We start from the raw sequence: 18,258 nt of genomic DNA, 5'->3' as shown, positions 1-18,258 counted from the left end.
AATGGGGAGGGAGGTGGTAGGCCTTCTTATAATTGTTCTCAAATAACTTCATTCTGCAGAAGCTGCTGATTGAGACTCTGGTCCATGAACCATTTCCCCTTGACTGTTGGGTTTTAATGTCGATGCTCATCAGAATTCACTAGTACTGTCCTATTAATCAAGAAGAGAAATTAGGGGGAAACCCGAGGAAGCATTTCTTTTTTCCCACTAGGTCACTTTTCTAGGTTGCTGTAATTCAAGAGCATGGCATGAGTTAGGCTCTGTATTTTCAATGTAGTGTTATTCGTGATAAAAGGAAAATATCCTCTGCTTTGCATGTATTGTCAAATTAATCTAACCACCTTGCTGATGAAGGCGTCCCCAAACGTGGGTTGTAAAAACCACGTGTTTTTATTAGTAACAGGGCTGCTGATTTCCATCTCGACACATGTATTGATTATCCTCTGAGTCCCTGCTGGCGTAGCAGGTGCTTTGAGAATTCACACTGTAGGTCAGACACAGTCATTTCTGCAGTAAGTTTGTAGTCTTAAAGGATGGGCGAAGGCATTAAGGAAGCTGGGAAAGGAAATGGACTAGCCTACAAAAGAGAAAGCTGAGGGCTTAATAATTCCAGAATAGGAAAGACAGCTGAGTTTTGAGAGGTGGCATTTCCCTGTCACCACGTCTTAATGTGAGCACAGGGTGAGGCACACTGTTTTTTTAAAAAAAGTTTTAACACTTATTTTTTGAGAGACAGAGCATGAGCGGGGGAGGGGCAGAGAGAGAGGGAGACACAGAATCCGAAGCAGGCTTCAGGCTCTGAGCTGTCAGCACAGAGGCCGACACGGGGCTCAAACTCATGAACTGTGAGATCGTGACCTGAGCTGAATTCGGGTGCTCAACTGACTGGGCTGCTCAGGCGCCCCGCGTGAGGCACACTTTAGATGACGGGGGTAGAATCTTCTTTACAATGAGGAATGCTTTCTGGTTGGGAAGACCGGGGCTGTGTTGCCACGGGAAGCAGTTTAGAAGAAGGCAGAGTGGCGATGTGTGCTTTGGCTGCCCGGCAGCAGAACCCCTTCCTCTGGAAGCCCACTTCTTCAGCCTTCTGGTGGTTCCGCTCACGTACTGCAGGGTCCTTTCATGCAGGGTCATTTTGCTTGGGTTGAGTCCGTTCTCATGAAGTTTTGTGGACTCCAGGAGCTGAAGCAATATGCTGAGAATAATCCTTCATTACACAATAGGTGCTCAGAAACTGACCAGTGATGATGGCGTTGTTTCTATGGTGGTTCGTATTGTAACTAAGATGCTTTCTGAAACAGCTAGTAAACAGCCAACAGATGGATTTAGCGATCTTTGGGATACTGTTTGGATCTCTGCTTCTGCACTTAAACACCCACCCCAGAGTGTCTCTGTTCATTCTGACCTCAGAACCAAACTGTGAAATAGCTTTCTTATGCGATATTTGGAGGATTTCAATAACTGAATTCTATTAGATGAGGTTCAAATATAATGGATCATATGTTGAATTACACTCTGATAAGTTATATTATAATGAAGTATTAGGGAACAAATTATGCACACATAGTACAGCAAGGGAGGCTTTAGATATAATGTGCCAGGGCACCGGGGTGGCTCAGTTGGTTGAGCATCCAACACTTGGTTTTGGCTCAGGTCATAATCTCATGGTTTGTGGGCTTGAGCCCTGCGTTGGGCTCTGTGCTGACAGTGCAGAGCCTGCTTGGGATTCTCTTTCTCCCTCACTCTCTGCCTCTCCTCTGTGCTCGCTCTCTCTCAAAATAAATAAATAAACATTAAAAAAAAAAAAGAAAGAATTTGCTGACTGCTCTGGGGAGAGGTTTATGATAGGCAAGAGGAAGTGTATTATAATTTAATGAATTAGTTAGTTGATAAATATTTAATTGATTTAATTATTACATTTAATGTATTACAGATATATTGAAGAAATGCTGGGAATAAAAGATAGAGACTGGCTTAATTTTAACATTTTTCCTTAAAATATGTTGCTGATGTCACTCTAGCTGTCATTTTAGTTCCTTCCTTCCTCAAATATTTTAGGAATAAGTAGTCAAACTTACTGATTTTGGATATCACCTCCATTTGCCTTTTCAGCCTGCCCATGGTGGTGTCAGTGACTGGTGTGGCCTAGAGGTCTAGGAGCAGAAGGGACGCTTGAGGGGCCAGGAGGGAGAGAGTCTGACTCATCAAGTGCAGGCTCTCTGCAGACTTGGAATAACCGAACGTCATCTTTCCTGAATGTTTGGCTGAAACAGTGGGGCTGCTTGCTGAGAACCAGGGTATCTGTCTTCCCTTATGTACTTGAACGTTCTTTGTGCTCTGTGTCCTTGGAGGGTAGAAGATGTCTGTGAAGAGCCCACCCAGCTGCTGCCCTTGGCTGCACTTGGGTGGACATGCCTCCTGCCTGGCTGCTAGCTTGTCTGGCAGCAGCGAGCAAAGTTCTTAGCCTGTGTTTCCTGTGAAGGTCCCTTCATGCTTGTTCGGTGCGATCCAGCCTTATTGTTCCTCTCTTCCCTGCTGCTTTCAGTGGGCAGGGTTCAGCTGAGTCTCAGTGTCCTAACCCTCCAATTGGAGCTGCAGGGGCTGAAGACTTACACATGACCCGGGTGAGCCCCTGCTTAGCTAGTTTTTTCCTGTCTATGGAAGGAAAAGCCAAGGGAAGGTGGCTTCTAACTTGGAGAGGATGCAACAGTCACCTGACCCCACTGCCTGCCACCTGCCTAAGCGACAGAAGGTAGAACCCATCTGTTTGTTCCAATGTGACTGGATCACAAAAAAACAATTAGCAGGTGGGAAATTTGTTTTTCGGGACATACACATAAACCTGCCATTATAGGGAGGATTCTGGTGCTAATTTAGATGCAAATGGAATTGCCCAACTAGAGCTGATTACAGAAAGGTCAGAATGTCTATATGCTCAATTTCACTCCTACGCTACGCATTAAGTTAATGTGCTGCCGCGATCGTGGGCACGATGGCTGGGCTTGGTTCTGGCCTTCGCTTTTGAGAGAGTTTTGAATTACAGAAGCGGGATGTGACACATGGTGTCAACTCCTCTCTTCCTTCCCACTCCCTTTTTTAAAGGAAAACAAGTCCTATTTTGTCCTTTTCTGAGAGGCTTGAGATATTAATTTTAAAAATGCATGTCTGGGGCTCATGGCTAAGATAGAAAGGAGTAGATTGACTGTAAATTCAGTTGCTTCCTGGTCAGAGAACTAATCTGGACTTTGCATGCACTTCTTCCAGACTCTGAACATGCTGGGTTGGAGCCTGGGGTGTAGGACTGGTGAGGAGCCTGAGTGGCTGAGGGGGAGGCAGAAAGGCCCTTGGGCTGGTGTGGTTATTGCAGTGCTACTGTATCACTTTTCAGATGTTTCTGACTCTAATGCACAGAATTTATCTTAGGCATTTGTGTATGTTTGTCTATATTTTTTACTGAGTATGTAACAAGGCACATACATAAATATATTACATTACATATAGTTTGAACAAAATAGGCACCCAAAAGTTTCACAAAATAGTTCCTACCAAGTGCAATGTACTCTAGTATTTTCTGTTTCAGTCTGGTCTAAACCATGAGTGAACCGATACACTGATTTCACTATCCACTTTTGGATTTCAGACTCTAGTTTAAAAACACCAGTTTGAGGGACTGGTGAAGGCATTGGGCTTGAAGGGGACCCAGGTGAGAGCTACTGGAGGGGGGAGAAGGTGGGTGAAGAAAGGGATTGATTTCAAAGGGTAGACCAAACTGCTCTTGACAGAAATGAAGTCAAGTCCCTGAGTCAGGGCTCAGGTTCCATTCTAGAACTGGGGCTGAAAAGTGAAGCACAGAAGGGTGCCTCAGCAGATGCATTCTTTAGGTTCATGGTTGCATTTATCTTGTCAAGGATAATTATTTGTTTGTGGGAAGGAGTTTTCCTTAGGTTATTGCTGTCCTGATGCCTTAATTTTTTAAAATTTGTTTTTCTAAATAATTTTTTTAATGTTTATTTATTTATGCGACAGAGACAGAACATGAGCAGGGGAGGGGCAGAGAGAGAGAGAGGAAGACACAGAATGCAAAGCAGGCTCCAGGCTCTGAGCTGTCAGCACAGAGCCCAACACGGGGCTTAAATTCATGAACCGTGAGATCATGACCTGAGCCAAAGCTGGACGCTTAACCGACTGAGACACCCAGGCGCCCCTATGGTTCTGCCTTTAGTAAGAATTAACATTCCTAAGCTTTAGTATCCTTAAATTTTATTACTGTATATTATATGGTAGTAAGGTAGAACCTCATTTACTATTTCTACTAGTATTTGTACCCAGATTTGTAGCTACCTGCAATTCCTTACAGAACAAGAGAAATAAATACTGACAGTCATCTCATCGGTAAGACAAAAGGTCTTACGTACATGAAGAGCTGATTGTCCTTTGTAATTGGACCATGAAGAGGATGCTACTGTCCTGTTCTACTAATATGTCCTCTTTGGGGGCATCAGCAGCCGCTTTGGTTTTGCATTCTGCAAAAGGCAGAGCTGCCTTCCCCTGGGGGTTCATCGTTAGCTTTCAAGTGATCACACTTAGGCTCTGGTCTCATCCTCGTTAAGGAGGTTGCCTATTTGGGGGATTAGAGGAAGATTCTGAAAAGTAAGATAATGGGGCAGGAAAAGATTTTCTGGGATAAAAGTCTTCTGAGGGCTCTGTGAATATGGAGGAGGGAAGAGACAGAGAAGGGAACCAGATTTTCTTGGCTTGGGTATTAGTTTAAGGTGAGTGTGACCTCGTTTATAAAGAGGTTACAACTTGATGCTTAATAGAATTGGGTTTTTAATATTTATACCATGTTATGTAAATGCTGCCCCTCCAAGTGTTTTCTTAAATCCTCTTAGCTTATAAATGACAGCTTTGATTGCTAAGAAAAGAAAAAAAAATAATAAAATCTTTCATTTATCCAGCCTAAGAGTAGTAAACAATAGATGCTTAATGCCCTGCTTTCATGTGAGCCCCCAAAGACTGAGACTTCTGTTCTAAAGGGTTTATTGCTGTCCTTTTGAGCTTATTAAGGTCATGTGTAACTTAAGGGGGGAAAAGCTGATGGTGCATTATTGGTGCAAAGGCAGCTCCTGGAATTGTGCAGGACATGTCAGCTCAGCAGTGCTCAGTAAGGAAGGCTGAAAATACAGTATTGCAGAAATTGCATGCATGCATGGCCCGTTTGAAATGTCTGGTTGTGTGTTTTTCTAGTGATCCAGATCATTAGGGAATTAGACTTCTGCCCAAGTGAGTTTGAATTAAGTTTCTGCTAACGGACCCCGAGATTGTGGCAGTGGAATGGGGGTGAGCTAATGGAGCTCCACGTTCGGTGGTGGTATGAATCATTCCCCCATAAGTATACTTGGTGATATCAGTTATTTCATAGGTTTTTATTAAAAATGTCCCCATTCTCTGGGGCCCTCAGAACACATTCAGAGAAGAGGGAAGAATTAAAAATTAAGCTCAACTCTGGCAAATGTAAATCACTAGGACCTTGGGGGCTGTTGTTTATTCAGGAAATGTTATATTCAGTACCTTCTATGTGCCCAACTCTGTACATTGCACTGGAGTAATAAAAAAGACATAGCGTGTGTTCCAGGACAGCGTTAAGAGTGCTATGAGCTTGGGACTGGAGAACACCAAAAAAACGCAAGGATAGAAGCAGTTTATTTCAGGACCAGGGACAGCCCATGAGAAGCACTCTTCTCAAGGTAATTTATTTGCCGAGTGGTTGAGGCTCGCCTGTTTGTTTTGTTATATTTGGGCCACAGAGAGCCCTTTCAAGTTGGTCAGGTGACACAGTGGTGTGTGGAATGTTTTGAGGGCTCAGAGCACTGGCGCTGAGCTGGAGGGGGACGGTGTTTGCACTCTGTTGCACGCTGAGCTCATGCCACTCAGGGTTCTGCTGGGCCACTTGTCAACAGATCCTGAGAGGGTGAGTTCAAGTGTACTGTATAGGCATGCCTTGCTTGGAATGAGGAAAATAGACAAAACTGATTTGGCTTTATCTTATCCACTTGGACTCCTCTGTCTGGAATATAACTAAGGACCAAGAAAATATATAAAAACAGTTTAAGCCTTTATGTACAGATGCATCCACATGGGGCCTATCTATACTCAGATATCAGATTTGCTGATCTGGTTTCTAAACTGATTTTGAAGACAGAACATTACAAGGAGAAGAGTGTGTTATAAAAGGAATGACCAACAACAATATCATAAAGTGACAGTTAATACTTTGGAAGAAAGGAAGAAAGACATGAAAAACTGGAAAAGAGAAAGATGTAACCACTCAAAAAGCATCCCCATCTGTTTAGCGTCAGGTGCATTAGACTCATGGCAGGGGAGATTGCTGAGATTTCTAGGGGATAGAGCTGGAATCTGAAGTTTGGAACTGTTTCCCTCATGATTTCCATGCATCCCAGTTTGGGTATATCTATTCTACAGTCAGTCAGACAATTGATGACCCCTGTTCATCAAGAGATGTTGTACTTTGCTTTTTAGGAAGACAAAGAAATCTATCCGAGTTCTTAAAATATTCCCTATCAAAATGCTTAAAATTAAAATTTGAATGCTTTAAGCACCAAATCCTCAGCACTTTGAAAAACTTGACTCTTGAGAGTTTTATATTCCCTGAAAGACAGACATTCTACTGCTTGGGATAATCACACCACGTAGAAAATACTAATTTGTATTATAAAAAAACAGTCGGTTACTTTATAAGTGGTAAACTCTTATAGCACTTTATAAATAACACTTTACGTATATTATTCAGTTATAAAAATTTGACTTGCAACTTTCCAGGAACATACCTGAACATCTGCATTACTTTGTATATGTATCTCTTACATATATACATACATACACACACCCATCTTCCTGGACAGAAAATGTGTTCTTATGGTTCTAGCTCCTGGTACATAGCAAGTCTAATAAATATTTATTGGATGACTAATGATGAAACAGTTATATTGAGCTTTCTAATTAATCCTTTATTGACCATGTAGATACTTTACATTATCTTCCCCCCCCCCCCCTTTGTGGTTACACACTAAAATCTTTATGGTATTTGAACTGCATTTGATGATTAGAGTTGTCAGAACACTTGAATTGCTTTTTATGTCCTTGCTTTTCCCTTACTGAATTAAAGGGCGGAAGCAGCATGTGGTATTGTGGGATGTGAATAGGTTATAGGCTTCAGATGAAGCTCTGAAGCGTGTTCTTGTGGTTGGCATGTCCTTGCCTTGATGGGGTCACTACGGTGAGGCCAGGGGCCTTTGGGGAAGCATGTATCACAGCATCGAGAGGATGCTCGCCTGTGCTCACTCTGTCGTTGGTCCCAGGTGACTGTGGAGGAGGTCATGACCACAACTGCATATCTGGACCTTTTCCTGCGTAGTATCTCCGAGCCAGCATTACTCGAGATCTTCCTCCGTTTTATCCTGTTGCACCAGCACGAGAATGTCCACATCCTAGATACTCTCACAAGCCGAATCAACACCCCATTTCGGGTAAGGTGAACCCCAGAGGAAGGGACTTTATAACTCAGAACAAATTTCAGGAGAGTTTGTTTTGGGGATTAATGATGAATATTTTTTCTCTAATCCCCCCTCCCCTGCTGTTTCTTGTAGCTATTATTATTATGACACCATTATGGATTTCATTGACCAGGTTTTAGGTCCGTCCTGTCTAGAACACAGACTAGGAATTACTACCTGGTGCAAAAAATTACTTAAGTGCTCTGATGAAATGATGAAAGCTTACTCTCAAAAGGGTACAATGATTTTATAATTCACCTGTAGGTATCTTCCCTATTTGGCTGTTTACCTTTCCTTTTTGGAAATTAGAGATCAAAAGAATTCTTGGTTTTGAATGAACTTCTTAGAAAACTGTATTATCATACTCTCAGCACTACTGAAAATGGAACCAAGGAGAATGTTTGCCCCAAAGCCAAGAGACAAGCCCAAAGGAGCTGAGGCATGGGGCTAAACACTAGTTGGGAGGTGGCCAGGGTACCTGCAATTTTCTGTTAGCCCTGTCTTGTAAATAACCAATGTCATATTTGAAAATAACTTGGGAAAATAAATGCCAAGCAGGAGATCATGTGTGTGTGTGTGTGTGTGTGTGTGTGTGTGTGTGTGTGTGTGTTGGGGAGTTGTAGGGGCACGTTTATGTGGATCTTTAAAAGTTGGAAATAAGAGCACAGGCATTTTGTAGGAGGGTCATTCTGCATTATGGCATCATTCTAGACATAAGCTTTCTTAAATGTTTATTTATTTTTGAGACAGAGAGAGACAGAGCATGAGCAGGAAAGGGGCAGAGAGAGAGGGAGACACAGAATGTGAAGCAGGCTCCAGGCTCTGAGCTGTCAGCACAGAGCCCGACACGGGGCTCGAACTCACAAACTGTGAGATCATGACCTGAGCCGAAGTCGGACACTTAACTGACTAAGCCACCCAGGCGCCCCTAGACATAGGCTTTCTAATCAAATCCTGTAGGAGAACTAAAAGCCTTAACACACATTCTCTCGGGAAGCAGCATGTTTTTATCAAAGCTGCTAAAAAAAGAGGCCATTTTATTTTGTAATTCTGATTTATTTTCCATCTGTGGGGAGTAGAGCTATCCTTCCAATATCTGAAATAGAATGTGTGTTTTTTGCTTCCCAGCTCTGTGTGGTGTCCCTGGCATTGTTTAGAACTCTCATCGGTTTACATTGTGAAGATGTGATGTTACAGCTAGTTCTAAGGTGAGTTGCCCTCTTTTGTTCTCTTTAAAGAAAAACTCAATATGTACTATTGCTATTATATTTTTCTTTGGGTCATATAAGCCATGTAGGAGCCATGCTTCTAAGGGAAAAAATGATCAGGAATATCAATCTAATTTCTGTATCATTTCCCAAGGTTAATTTTAGTTTTCCTATTAAGAGTATTTACAGGGCTAAATACATTGTATTATAAATATGTTCCTGGAAATAACAGATAGGATGTTGGGAAATTTTCAGACTATGAAGGCTTTCCTGTTCTGCGGCTGAATGTCTTTCTCCTGAAGTACACTTTTAGAGGCCTGTGTTACTGGAAACAACTTTTCCAAATATGAAATGCTATTGATATATAATTTTTATGACTCTTGCTTTCCTAATGTTACACCTACAGCGTGCTCTCTCTGACCCATAAGTATGTTTCAATTCAATTCAGTAAATATTTAATGAGTACTTTCCATGTACAGTTCAGAAGAGAGTAGGGCATGGGGTAGATGGATTGAAAAGGACTTATAAACAAGGTGGAGCAGGTAGGACCTTCGGAGGGACAGGTGAGAAAGGTTTGGGGAATTGGCTAGTATTTGAAGACAGGTGTCAGGAGTCAAAGTGAACTGCTGTTAGGATGCTATTAATGTGGTCATTTGGCAGGGGACTCAGGAACACCTAATCCCGCCTTGGCCCAACTCTGCCTCTCCTGTGGGGGTCCCCAAGGGAAGCATCTGCTTTGTGAAGGGAGAGAGGGGGAGGTGGCTAGGCTTTGTGCTCCCACACTCCCCTCTCGGGGTATGGAAACAAAAAGGAACAAGTCAACCAGGGTCGTCTGGCACGCCTTCCTGCCTCCTCCTTCCTTTGATTCCTTTGAGGACGTTCTGACCCTTTGTGTGACCTCCTCCTTGGGAATAGCGGGAGAAGAAGCTTAGGACAGGGGAAGAGGAGGAGACTTGGACCACCTCTGGTCACCAGTGGGGTTTTGATACAACGTGAGTAGAATTACGAGAAGAGGACATTCCAAGTGGCTGCGTTAGCATTTCCATCGTGGTAGCTGTGGACAAGTAAGGGGGTGGCGAAGTGGTTGGGGAGCAAGAGGAGAGGCTTCACCCAGGAACAGGTTAGAAATGCAGATTCTTGGTCTTTTCCCAGATGTGCTGACTCAGGGGGTGGGTGGGGCCTGGCAAGCTGTGTTCTAACTAACTCTCCAGGGGATTCTGATGCATGGCTGATTTTGAGAACCAGTGGTCACTGGTTTATCTGCAAATGGGAGCGATAAAAAAACCAAAACCAAAACCAAAACCAGGCTGGAAGAGGTGGATGGTGGCAGGCATCATGGTGGAGGCCTCACAGGGTTATCATTTCGTGGGGAAGTAGATCACTTATTAATTTTCTTACTTTTAAAAAGAGTTTTTGGTCTTTCTAGAGGTTTAGATTAGGTCATCAGTCACTAATCTTAAGGCACTGGCAAAGAACAAATCTGATCACGAAGAGAGAGCCTGGGTAGTCTGGCTAGAATATTTTGAGTAGAACATCCCATCCTAAAAGGATTGCTTCAGCCTCCCGTTAGGTGTCTGCTGACGTGACAGATGCATTAGCAAGGCCTGAACGGAATCCCTCAGAGCAACTTGTTAAAGCCTTTCTTACTGCCCCAAACCACACTTTGCTTCCCACCACCGTAAAACCTGATTATATTTAAGTGTCAAATTCCTAAAGGCTGCTTCGCTCGGGGCATGAAATGCAGCTGTCTTTTTCAGCCTCCCTGGAAGCCTGGCCCTGCTGGGGATGTGCAGAGCCTTTCCCCTCCGAGCCACCTCATCACATGTGGCCCAGCTGGGGACAACTCTTCCATCACCTTTTGTCTACGGGGGATGCGGTGCGGTGCTCGTTGTGCTAAACTCTGCCCTCAGAGATCATGTTAGCTCCTTTTGAGACCCAGTCATGTGCCACGTGAAGGGGGAGAAATTGGCTCATGGTTGAGATATTTCCATATCCAAGTCAGGGCTAATCGTTTCCCAGCAAAGTGCCTGAAGGGCACACGTCGAAGATTCTGAATAGGGTGATGGAAGCCAAATCCCACGTAACTACCTGGTCTTAGGCTCTCTGAGCCCAAGCATTTTCCTTGTTTCTTTAATAAGGATGATGGCGATATTACAATAATGATAGTTGCCCTTTATGTAATACCTTCTTTTTCTTTTTTTTGAGAGAGAGAGAGTGTGAGAGGGGCAGTGGGGGGTGGGGGAGGGAGAGGGAGAGAGAGGGAGAGAAGGAGAGAGGGAAGCCCCCAAGTGGGCTTCATGCTCAGTGTGGAGCTTGGACGTGGGCTTGATCTTATGACCCTGGGACCATGACCTGAGTGAAAATCAAGAGTCAGGTGCTCAGTGGACTGAGCCACCCAGGCGCTCCAATTTATTTCGAATTCTACCTCATTGCCTGGGGGAATCCATGAGCGAATGGAGAATATACACGGAAGTCAGGTACGCAGCAGACTCGTGGGAACCCTCAGCTTCCTGGTCTCTGCCCTCTGAACTGCCAGGTCCCCCCCCGCCCCATTTTAAATTATATTTAATTGTCATAACATACACAGAACATAATATTTGCCATTGTAACCATACAGTTCAATGAATGGTATTAAATGCATTCACATTGTGGTGCAGCCATTGCTGCCATCCATCTCCAGAAATGTTTCCACCTTGCAACAGGAACACTGTGTCCCGCTAAACACTAATTCACCATGTCTCCCTCCTCTGGCCTCAGGAAGCCCCTCTCCTACTTTCTGACTCTCTGAATTTGACTACTCTCTAGATACGTCCCTTAAGTGGAATCATACCCTTTTTTTGGTGCCTGAACTTTTTCACTTTTCATTTTGTCTTCATGTTGTTGCGTGTGTCAGGATTTCCTTCCTTTTTAGGACTGAATAATATCCCACTGTTTATATATACCACATTGTGTTTCTCTGTATGTCTGGTGATGGACATTTTGGGTTGCTTCCGCTTTTTGGCTGTTGTGAATAATGCTTCTAGGAGCATGGGAGTACAGATACCTCTCTTCAACACCCTGCTTTCAATTCTTGTGGGTGATATACCCAGAAGTGGGATGGCTGGATCACATGGTAACTCTATTTTAAGTTTTTTACTGTTTTGCATAATAGCTGCACCATTTTACATGCCCACCAACAGTGCACGAGGGCTCCAGTTTCTCCACATCCTTGCCAACACCTGTTATTTTCTGTTAAAGAAATGGTGTTTTTGTGATCATGCAAAAATGACAGATGGATTTCAAGAACCAATCAGAACTCTTAGAAGTAAAAGCTGTAATTATTGCAATGAAAAATCAGGGGTTTGGGTAAATAGCATGTGGGACACAGATTAAGAGAGAAAGAGAGAATTAGTGAACTAGGAGATAGAATGGAAGAAGTTACTACATTTGCAGCAGAAAGAGGTAAAGAGATTAAAATTATGAAAACAAGGCTGTAAACGGTGGTGGTTAAATTGATAAAGTGTAACAGATCCCATTAGAAGGAGAGTGAACTGCTGACTTGACCTATTCTATTTTTGGAATTTCTAGCTCATACTCAGATGTTTGGGAGAATCAAGTGTGGGGCTATCTGAAAAGTGTTTTTGAAACGCTGTAACATACTACACAAATTGAAGGGAGGAGAATTTCCTGGAAAATACATCCTAAACTAATGAAAACGTTGTCTTTTCTGATTTAGAATCTGTACAAAAGCAAAGACAATGCAAAATCCTTATTCTTCTAGTCATTTAAACTTTATCTTCAGGGACATAAAACACAGATTTATAATCTGTCCTTTTTGTTATTGCCACTATAGTGGTTCGAATGCACATGATAAACGTGTGGGGCTGAGAGGCAGTAGAGCAGTCGAGATTATGTGAGTCCACCAATGAACTTATTTGTTATGTGATAAATAATAACTATATGTCCATTTTTGTTGCAATCCAAATACTACTAAATACTGATATTGCAAAGTGATAATCCATTCATAAGTGATATATTTCTTACAGTTAGCATAATAATCAGGAGCCGTAACTTGAAATAAGGTACCCCCAAAAGAGAGGCTATTTTAGTGAGCAGAAAACCAAGGAGAAACTGTCCACCTGCATGGATGTGACATAGAATAGGCCAGAGGCAGGCAGGAAATGCTGATAAGCAGTGAGGTGACAGATCACCCCCATATTCCTGGCACTTGCCAGTGTAGGCAAAATTTAATTGCCTACTACCCTGAATGCCATTTCTGAGTATTCTGGTTGGGGCATTTTTTCCGGAAGTGCTGGTCCATCGTCAGATTCTTGAATTGCATTGCCTGTTGTGTTCAGTCAGAGGATGTTTTGCTCGGAGAGCAAAGTGCGTTGCTGTGTGTCCACTTCGGGAACATTTCCATCCTGCATGGGAGCTAGGTGTCTGGAGGAGAGCAGGGGGAAAAAAAAGGCAAGCCAGCCTAGGGGAAGATGGCTAGGAAAAGTACAGTCAGAATGTCTTTGGAAAACAATCTTTTTGAAATTTACTGATGTTGCTTTGTAGATTTTTGCCTCTCGGTGCGTTATTGAGGTTCTTGTCATCTCATAGAAACACCTTACCTACTTCATTGTACTGCTTTGTTTCGCTCGTGTTGTCAGTGTAGCAATAGGCAATGTGTGCGCTTTGTTATTGATTGGCTGTCACTGAACTGTTTCAGATGCAACGATGCTTCACTTCAATGAGCGAGAGGGAGAGGGACAGTGGGCCAAGGGGTGCGAAGGGTTGGGGAAATAATGAAAAAAAGAGAGGACAATATGGAGGATATCATTTTTTCCCCCTGCTGTGTCGTAGGACGGCTTTGAGTAATCTGGATCTCTAAAATCAGATATTTCTTAGTTTCTGGTTATTTTTACTGCTTTTGAATTTAAATAAAAGCCTCCAGACAAAGTATGTGTAGTATAAATGAAAAGATGGTTTGAGGACAAATTCTGGAGTGATTTCTCTCTTATCGACAGCCACTTCATTTTGATATTTGACATTAGGGCAGCTTCTGACATTCATTCTGTTCCTAATCTTTCCCTGTAAGGGATGGGAAGACAGAGGGTCAACGCGTGGTTTTCCCACTCTTCCCTCTGGGATGATCCTTCGTTTCAGAGGTGCTGTGGAAGCACTGTGAATACAGGGGAGGGGTTATTTATGTGAACTCACTCCCCATTTCCAATTTTTTTTTTTTAACTTTCTTTATTTTGAGAACGCACAGTGGGGAGGGGCAGAGAGAGAGGGAGAGAGAGAGAGAATCCCAAGCAGGCTCTGGGCTGTCAGCACAGAACCCAAAGCAGAGCTCAGACTCATGTCCTGCGAGATCATGACCTGAGCTGAAATTGGAAGTCAGACACTTCACTGACTGAGCCACCCAGGCACCCCGCCCCCACCCTTTTTCAATTTGATAAAGTCTCTGCTTCAGCCTATAGGGAATCTCTGTTTATTTGATTTACTCAGAAGAAAATTCTTAGTTTCTGCTGAAAATATGTGTTTGCAAAGTTGCAAATTCCCAATTACTCTTTATTCTAATATAATTTCCAGCCACCCACTGGTGATATTTGATAAATAGCTTTATTAGGTTTGATCCACTGTTCCATTTCTAAAAAAATGCTTCAAACAAAGAGCAGAAATCTATGTATATCAACTTAAGTCATGAAATATGCTTGGTTGGAGCTGTAAGCAGTCATCAAGTTCCTGCAGTGTATAAAAGCATTGAAGCAGTTTCTTTCTTAAATAATTAATGATCAAAATAAGGAGATAATAAATCCTATGTGATATGAGTTTCCCTAGGCCTCACCAGCCAGTGAGATGAGAACAGTCCATCTCAACAACCACACGATATGTTTCCCTGGGTCTTCTGGCCTTCACCTGTCAACTAAGACCTTGGCCTTAGGGAGGGGTCTTAACCCATGGTCACAAGCAAGTGTGTCCACCACCACAGTTGCCACAGCAGTGCCTGGTGAGGCCCCTTTGGTTGGTGCTGTCTCCCTCTGCCCCTGCCTTGTCCCCACCTGAGAGTGCAGAGGTGCTGAGGTGCTGGCCCAGCACTGCCTTCCCTTGTGCCCTCAGGGCCAGAGCTGTGCCCTGTGTAGACAAGTGGGAGAAAGCCTCTCTCCTCTGCATCATTGTCTGTCACCAAAGCATCGCTGCTCACAGAGATCCTTGTGAAAAGACCTCCTTCATTTTGCTACCTACAGCTTCTTTTTTAAAATGTTTGTTTATTTTTGAGAGAGACAGAGAGACAGAGAGAGAGAGACAGAGGAAATATGAAGCAGGCTCCAGGCTCTGAGCTGTCGGCACAGAGCCTGACGCAGGGCTCGAACTCACAAACTGTGAGATGATGACCTGAGCCGAAGTCAGAAGCTTAACTGACTGAGCCACCCTGGTGCCTCAACCTACAACTTCTGTTTCTTCTCCGCTAGTGCTCGGATCAAGACCCCAGAGCTGGGCCAAGGATTAGAACAGACATGTCACCTTGCCCATATTGTCCTCCTCTCTTTCCTTTTTGTTTTTATGACCTTTGATATTCATACACTCGAATTTATGAAAGTCGATGCCACCACATCAGACCTGCGGGGAATGTCTGGATCTCGGTGATTCCAAGTTTAGGCTTCAGGAGTGTGTGGATTATATGCCCGTGGGTGTGGGGGAGAAGAGACTAGGAGCCTCTGGCAGAGTACTTGAAGAATGGTGTGGTGGTTCTTTTGGGAATGGGAGGGCGAAGTGGCAAACTTGTTTCACACTGTGAAAGTTATTAAGATCGTTCATGTAAAGCACCACGAAAAGAATTCAGTCTTTTTTCCTCCTTGACTCAGGCTCTTGCCCTTGGTCAGTCATTAATGTAAAGGTACCTTCCTCATTTGGATCAACAGGAAGTGGGAGACACAGCTTAGTTGTTCTCAGGCCTCCAGACACACCCTGAAAGTTGTACTTCTATCTTTTTCACCGAATCCTTCATCATAGCTTGTTTTCTTCTGTACTGCCTCTTTCTCAAAAGCAAAAAACAGAAACAAAAACATTCTGGTTTATTGAAGATCATGGCTCAGGTCTTCGGGAATTGGCCCCGGTGTAACAGTGACACTTGGCTCTGGAATGCTCCATCCCGTTTTTTTTCGTCTTTGTTTAAAGGAACAGTATTGTCCTCCCTCCCCCCCCCCCCCATTAAGAGTGTCAGCCATTTAAACAAACTTTATTCCACCTGTGAAGCCCACGGATGTGCTCCCAGAGTGTCAGAACTGATTGCCCAGATTTTCTTATCTCTAGGTTCATAGTGATACTCAGGTATTTTTGATCACCCACGGAAAGCATTTTGTGTGCAGTGGGGCCTAGTGTTCCTTGGTGAGGCCTTGGCCACTGTGAAGTTGTGATTTATAATAAGAAATACATATTTGGTCTCTGTCCTGTGTCTGGCACAGACCTCCTAAAACCCTTGGAATTTCCTACATGCTGAGAGGAACAAAGATGTGTTTGTTATGTTGATAAGGCCACTCCAGGACCCAAATCTGGGGATGGAGGCTGGTTGCCAGGAGACCCAACCATGTGATTAGACGGTTACTTACAACTCTTGGTCCTACTCCCCTGACCTCCCGGGTTAAATCAGTCACCAACAGCCAGTGACTTAATCAACCGTGTCTCTGTAATAGAGCCTCCATAAAAATCCAAAAGGACCAGGTTCAGAAACCTTCCAGGTTGTTGAACACACAGAGATGTGGGGAGAACAATACCCTCGAAGAGAGCATGGAAGGTCTGCGCCCTTCCCCCACACCCTGCCCTATGCATCTCCATCATCTGACTGTTCCCCAGTTATATCCTTTTGTAATAAACTGGTGATCCAGGAAGTAAAATGTTGTTCTGAGTTCAGTGAGCCACTGCAGCGTATTATTTGATATCCAAGGAGGTTGTTGGAACCTCCCATTTATAGCAGGTCGGTCAGAAGCACAGGTGATAACCTTGGCCTGCGATGGTCATCTGAAGTGTGTGTACGCGGGCGACAGTCATGTAGGACCGAACCCTCCACCTGTGGACGCTATCTCCAGGTAGATACGGTCAGAATTGAGTTGAATTGAAGGACACCCTGCTGGTGCCTAGAGCCTTGCTGGCTTGTTGGTGTTGGGGCACCCCTTCTCCCTGTCCCCAGCTCCCATGTTGAAACTGGTGACCAGAACACCTTTCGCCGCCATATTTCCTCAGGGTCAACCACGAGAGTACGAGAGGGGGTTTGCACTGTGGAGTGGGTCTTTGCCTTTTTGTGCAGCTGCGGTCATTCAGCATCCACTATGAGCCAAAGTTTCTGGGACTATGAAACCACACTGTGAAAGAAGTCCCCTGCTCTGGTAGCACGTTGTACTGAGTGTCCGAGAGTTTCTGAGACGCTGAAATAATTGTGAGTCTAGGTACCCGTGCTTTAGGAGAGGGCGGTGAGTGTAGTGGAGGGCGTGAGTAGCTCTGTCTTGGAGCAGGAAGCCCCGGAAGCCTTCCCAGAGAGGGTGACACTGAAGCTGGACCTTGCAGGATGACAAGACATCGGTGAGGCAGGGAACAGGGAGCACATTCCTAGTGAGGGTTACCGTGGGTGCAGACATGGAGGCAGAGCGATAGCAGACCCGGTGAGAGAGGAGGCAGTTCGTGAAGGTTGCAGCGTGAGGGCCCTCTGCAAAGGGGTGGTTCTGCCAGAAGAAGGAAGCCCTCCGCAGGTTTTAGGCAAGCGAGTGAGCCCCGGGGCTGGTAGGATGGCTGGCTCGAGAGTGGGGAGAGGATGCATCATGCGTCCACCTTGGGCCATGACGAGTCCCGATGGGAGTGGATGTGGCAGACACTGAATGCAGCCGTGTTGTCGTTACAGGTATCTGATCCCTTGCAACCACATGATGCTGAGTCAGAGGTGGGCCGTGAAGGAGAGAGACTGTTACTCTGTTTCTGCGGCCAAGCTGCTCGCCCTGACCCCCGTCTGCTGCTCCAGCGGGATCACCCTGACTCTTGGGAACCAGGAGAGGGACTATATTCTCTGGTCAAAGTGTACGCATGATAGTTCAGGTAAAAGGAACTCGCCTAGTGAATAATCTTTAAACAAAAAGGATGCCAGATGCCATTCCTCCTCTGGATATGTGTCTCTTTGGGTAGACAGGGAATAATGCAGTGAGCCCCATTTCATTTATGAATGACTCGGGGAGGGTCTTTTCTGCTTTGTCTTATAAAAATTTTTTAAATGTTTATTTATTTTAGAGAGAGAGACAGACAGACAGAGCTGGGGAGGGGCAGAGAGAGAGAGAGACACAGAATCCGAAGCAGGCTCCATGCTCCGAGATGTCAGCACAGAGCCCGATGTGGGGCTCGAACTCATGAACCACGAGGTCATGACCTAAGCCGAAGTTGGATGCTTAACCGACTGAGCCACCCAGGCACCACCCACCAGACCTTTATTTTGACCAGGCTTTAGTGGCATCCTCAGAGTACAT

General features: G+C 44.3%; 1 protein-coding gene across 4 annotated transcripts in view; it reads left to right on the top strand.

Annotated features, from left to right (window-relative positions):
- FHIP1A (FHF complex subunit HOOK interacting protein 1A) overlaps positions 1–18,258 on the top strand; it is a 284,848-nt gene that overhangs the window by 247,809 nt on the left and 18,781 nt on the right. For all 4 annotated transcript variants that reach the window (XM_042935309.1, XM_042935310.1, XM_042935312.1 and 1 more), the window contains 3 exons: positions 7,380–7,547; positions 8,703–8,782; positions 17,646–17,836. In XM_042935309.1, coding sequence (XP_042791243.1) covers positions 7,380–7,547; positions 8,703–8,782; positions 17,646–17,836 — 439 coding nt within the window. The remainder of the gene's footprint in view (positions 1–7,379; positions 7,548–8,702; positions 8,783–17,645; positions 17,837–18,258) is intronic.

This window comes from Panthera leo, chromosome B1 (genome assembly GCF_018350215.1).
Source record: "Panthera leo isolate Ple1 chromosome B1, P.leo_Ple1_pat1.1, whole genome shotgun sequence".
Lineage (NCBI taxonomy): Eukaryota > Metazoa > Chordata > Mammalia > Carnivora > Felidae > Panthera > Panthera leo.
This window is presented reverse-complemented; position numbering and strand designations above follow the sequence as displayed.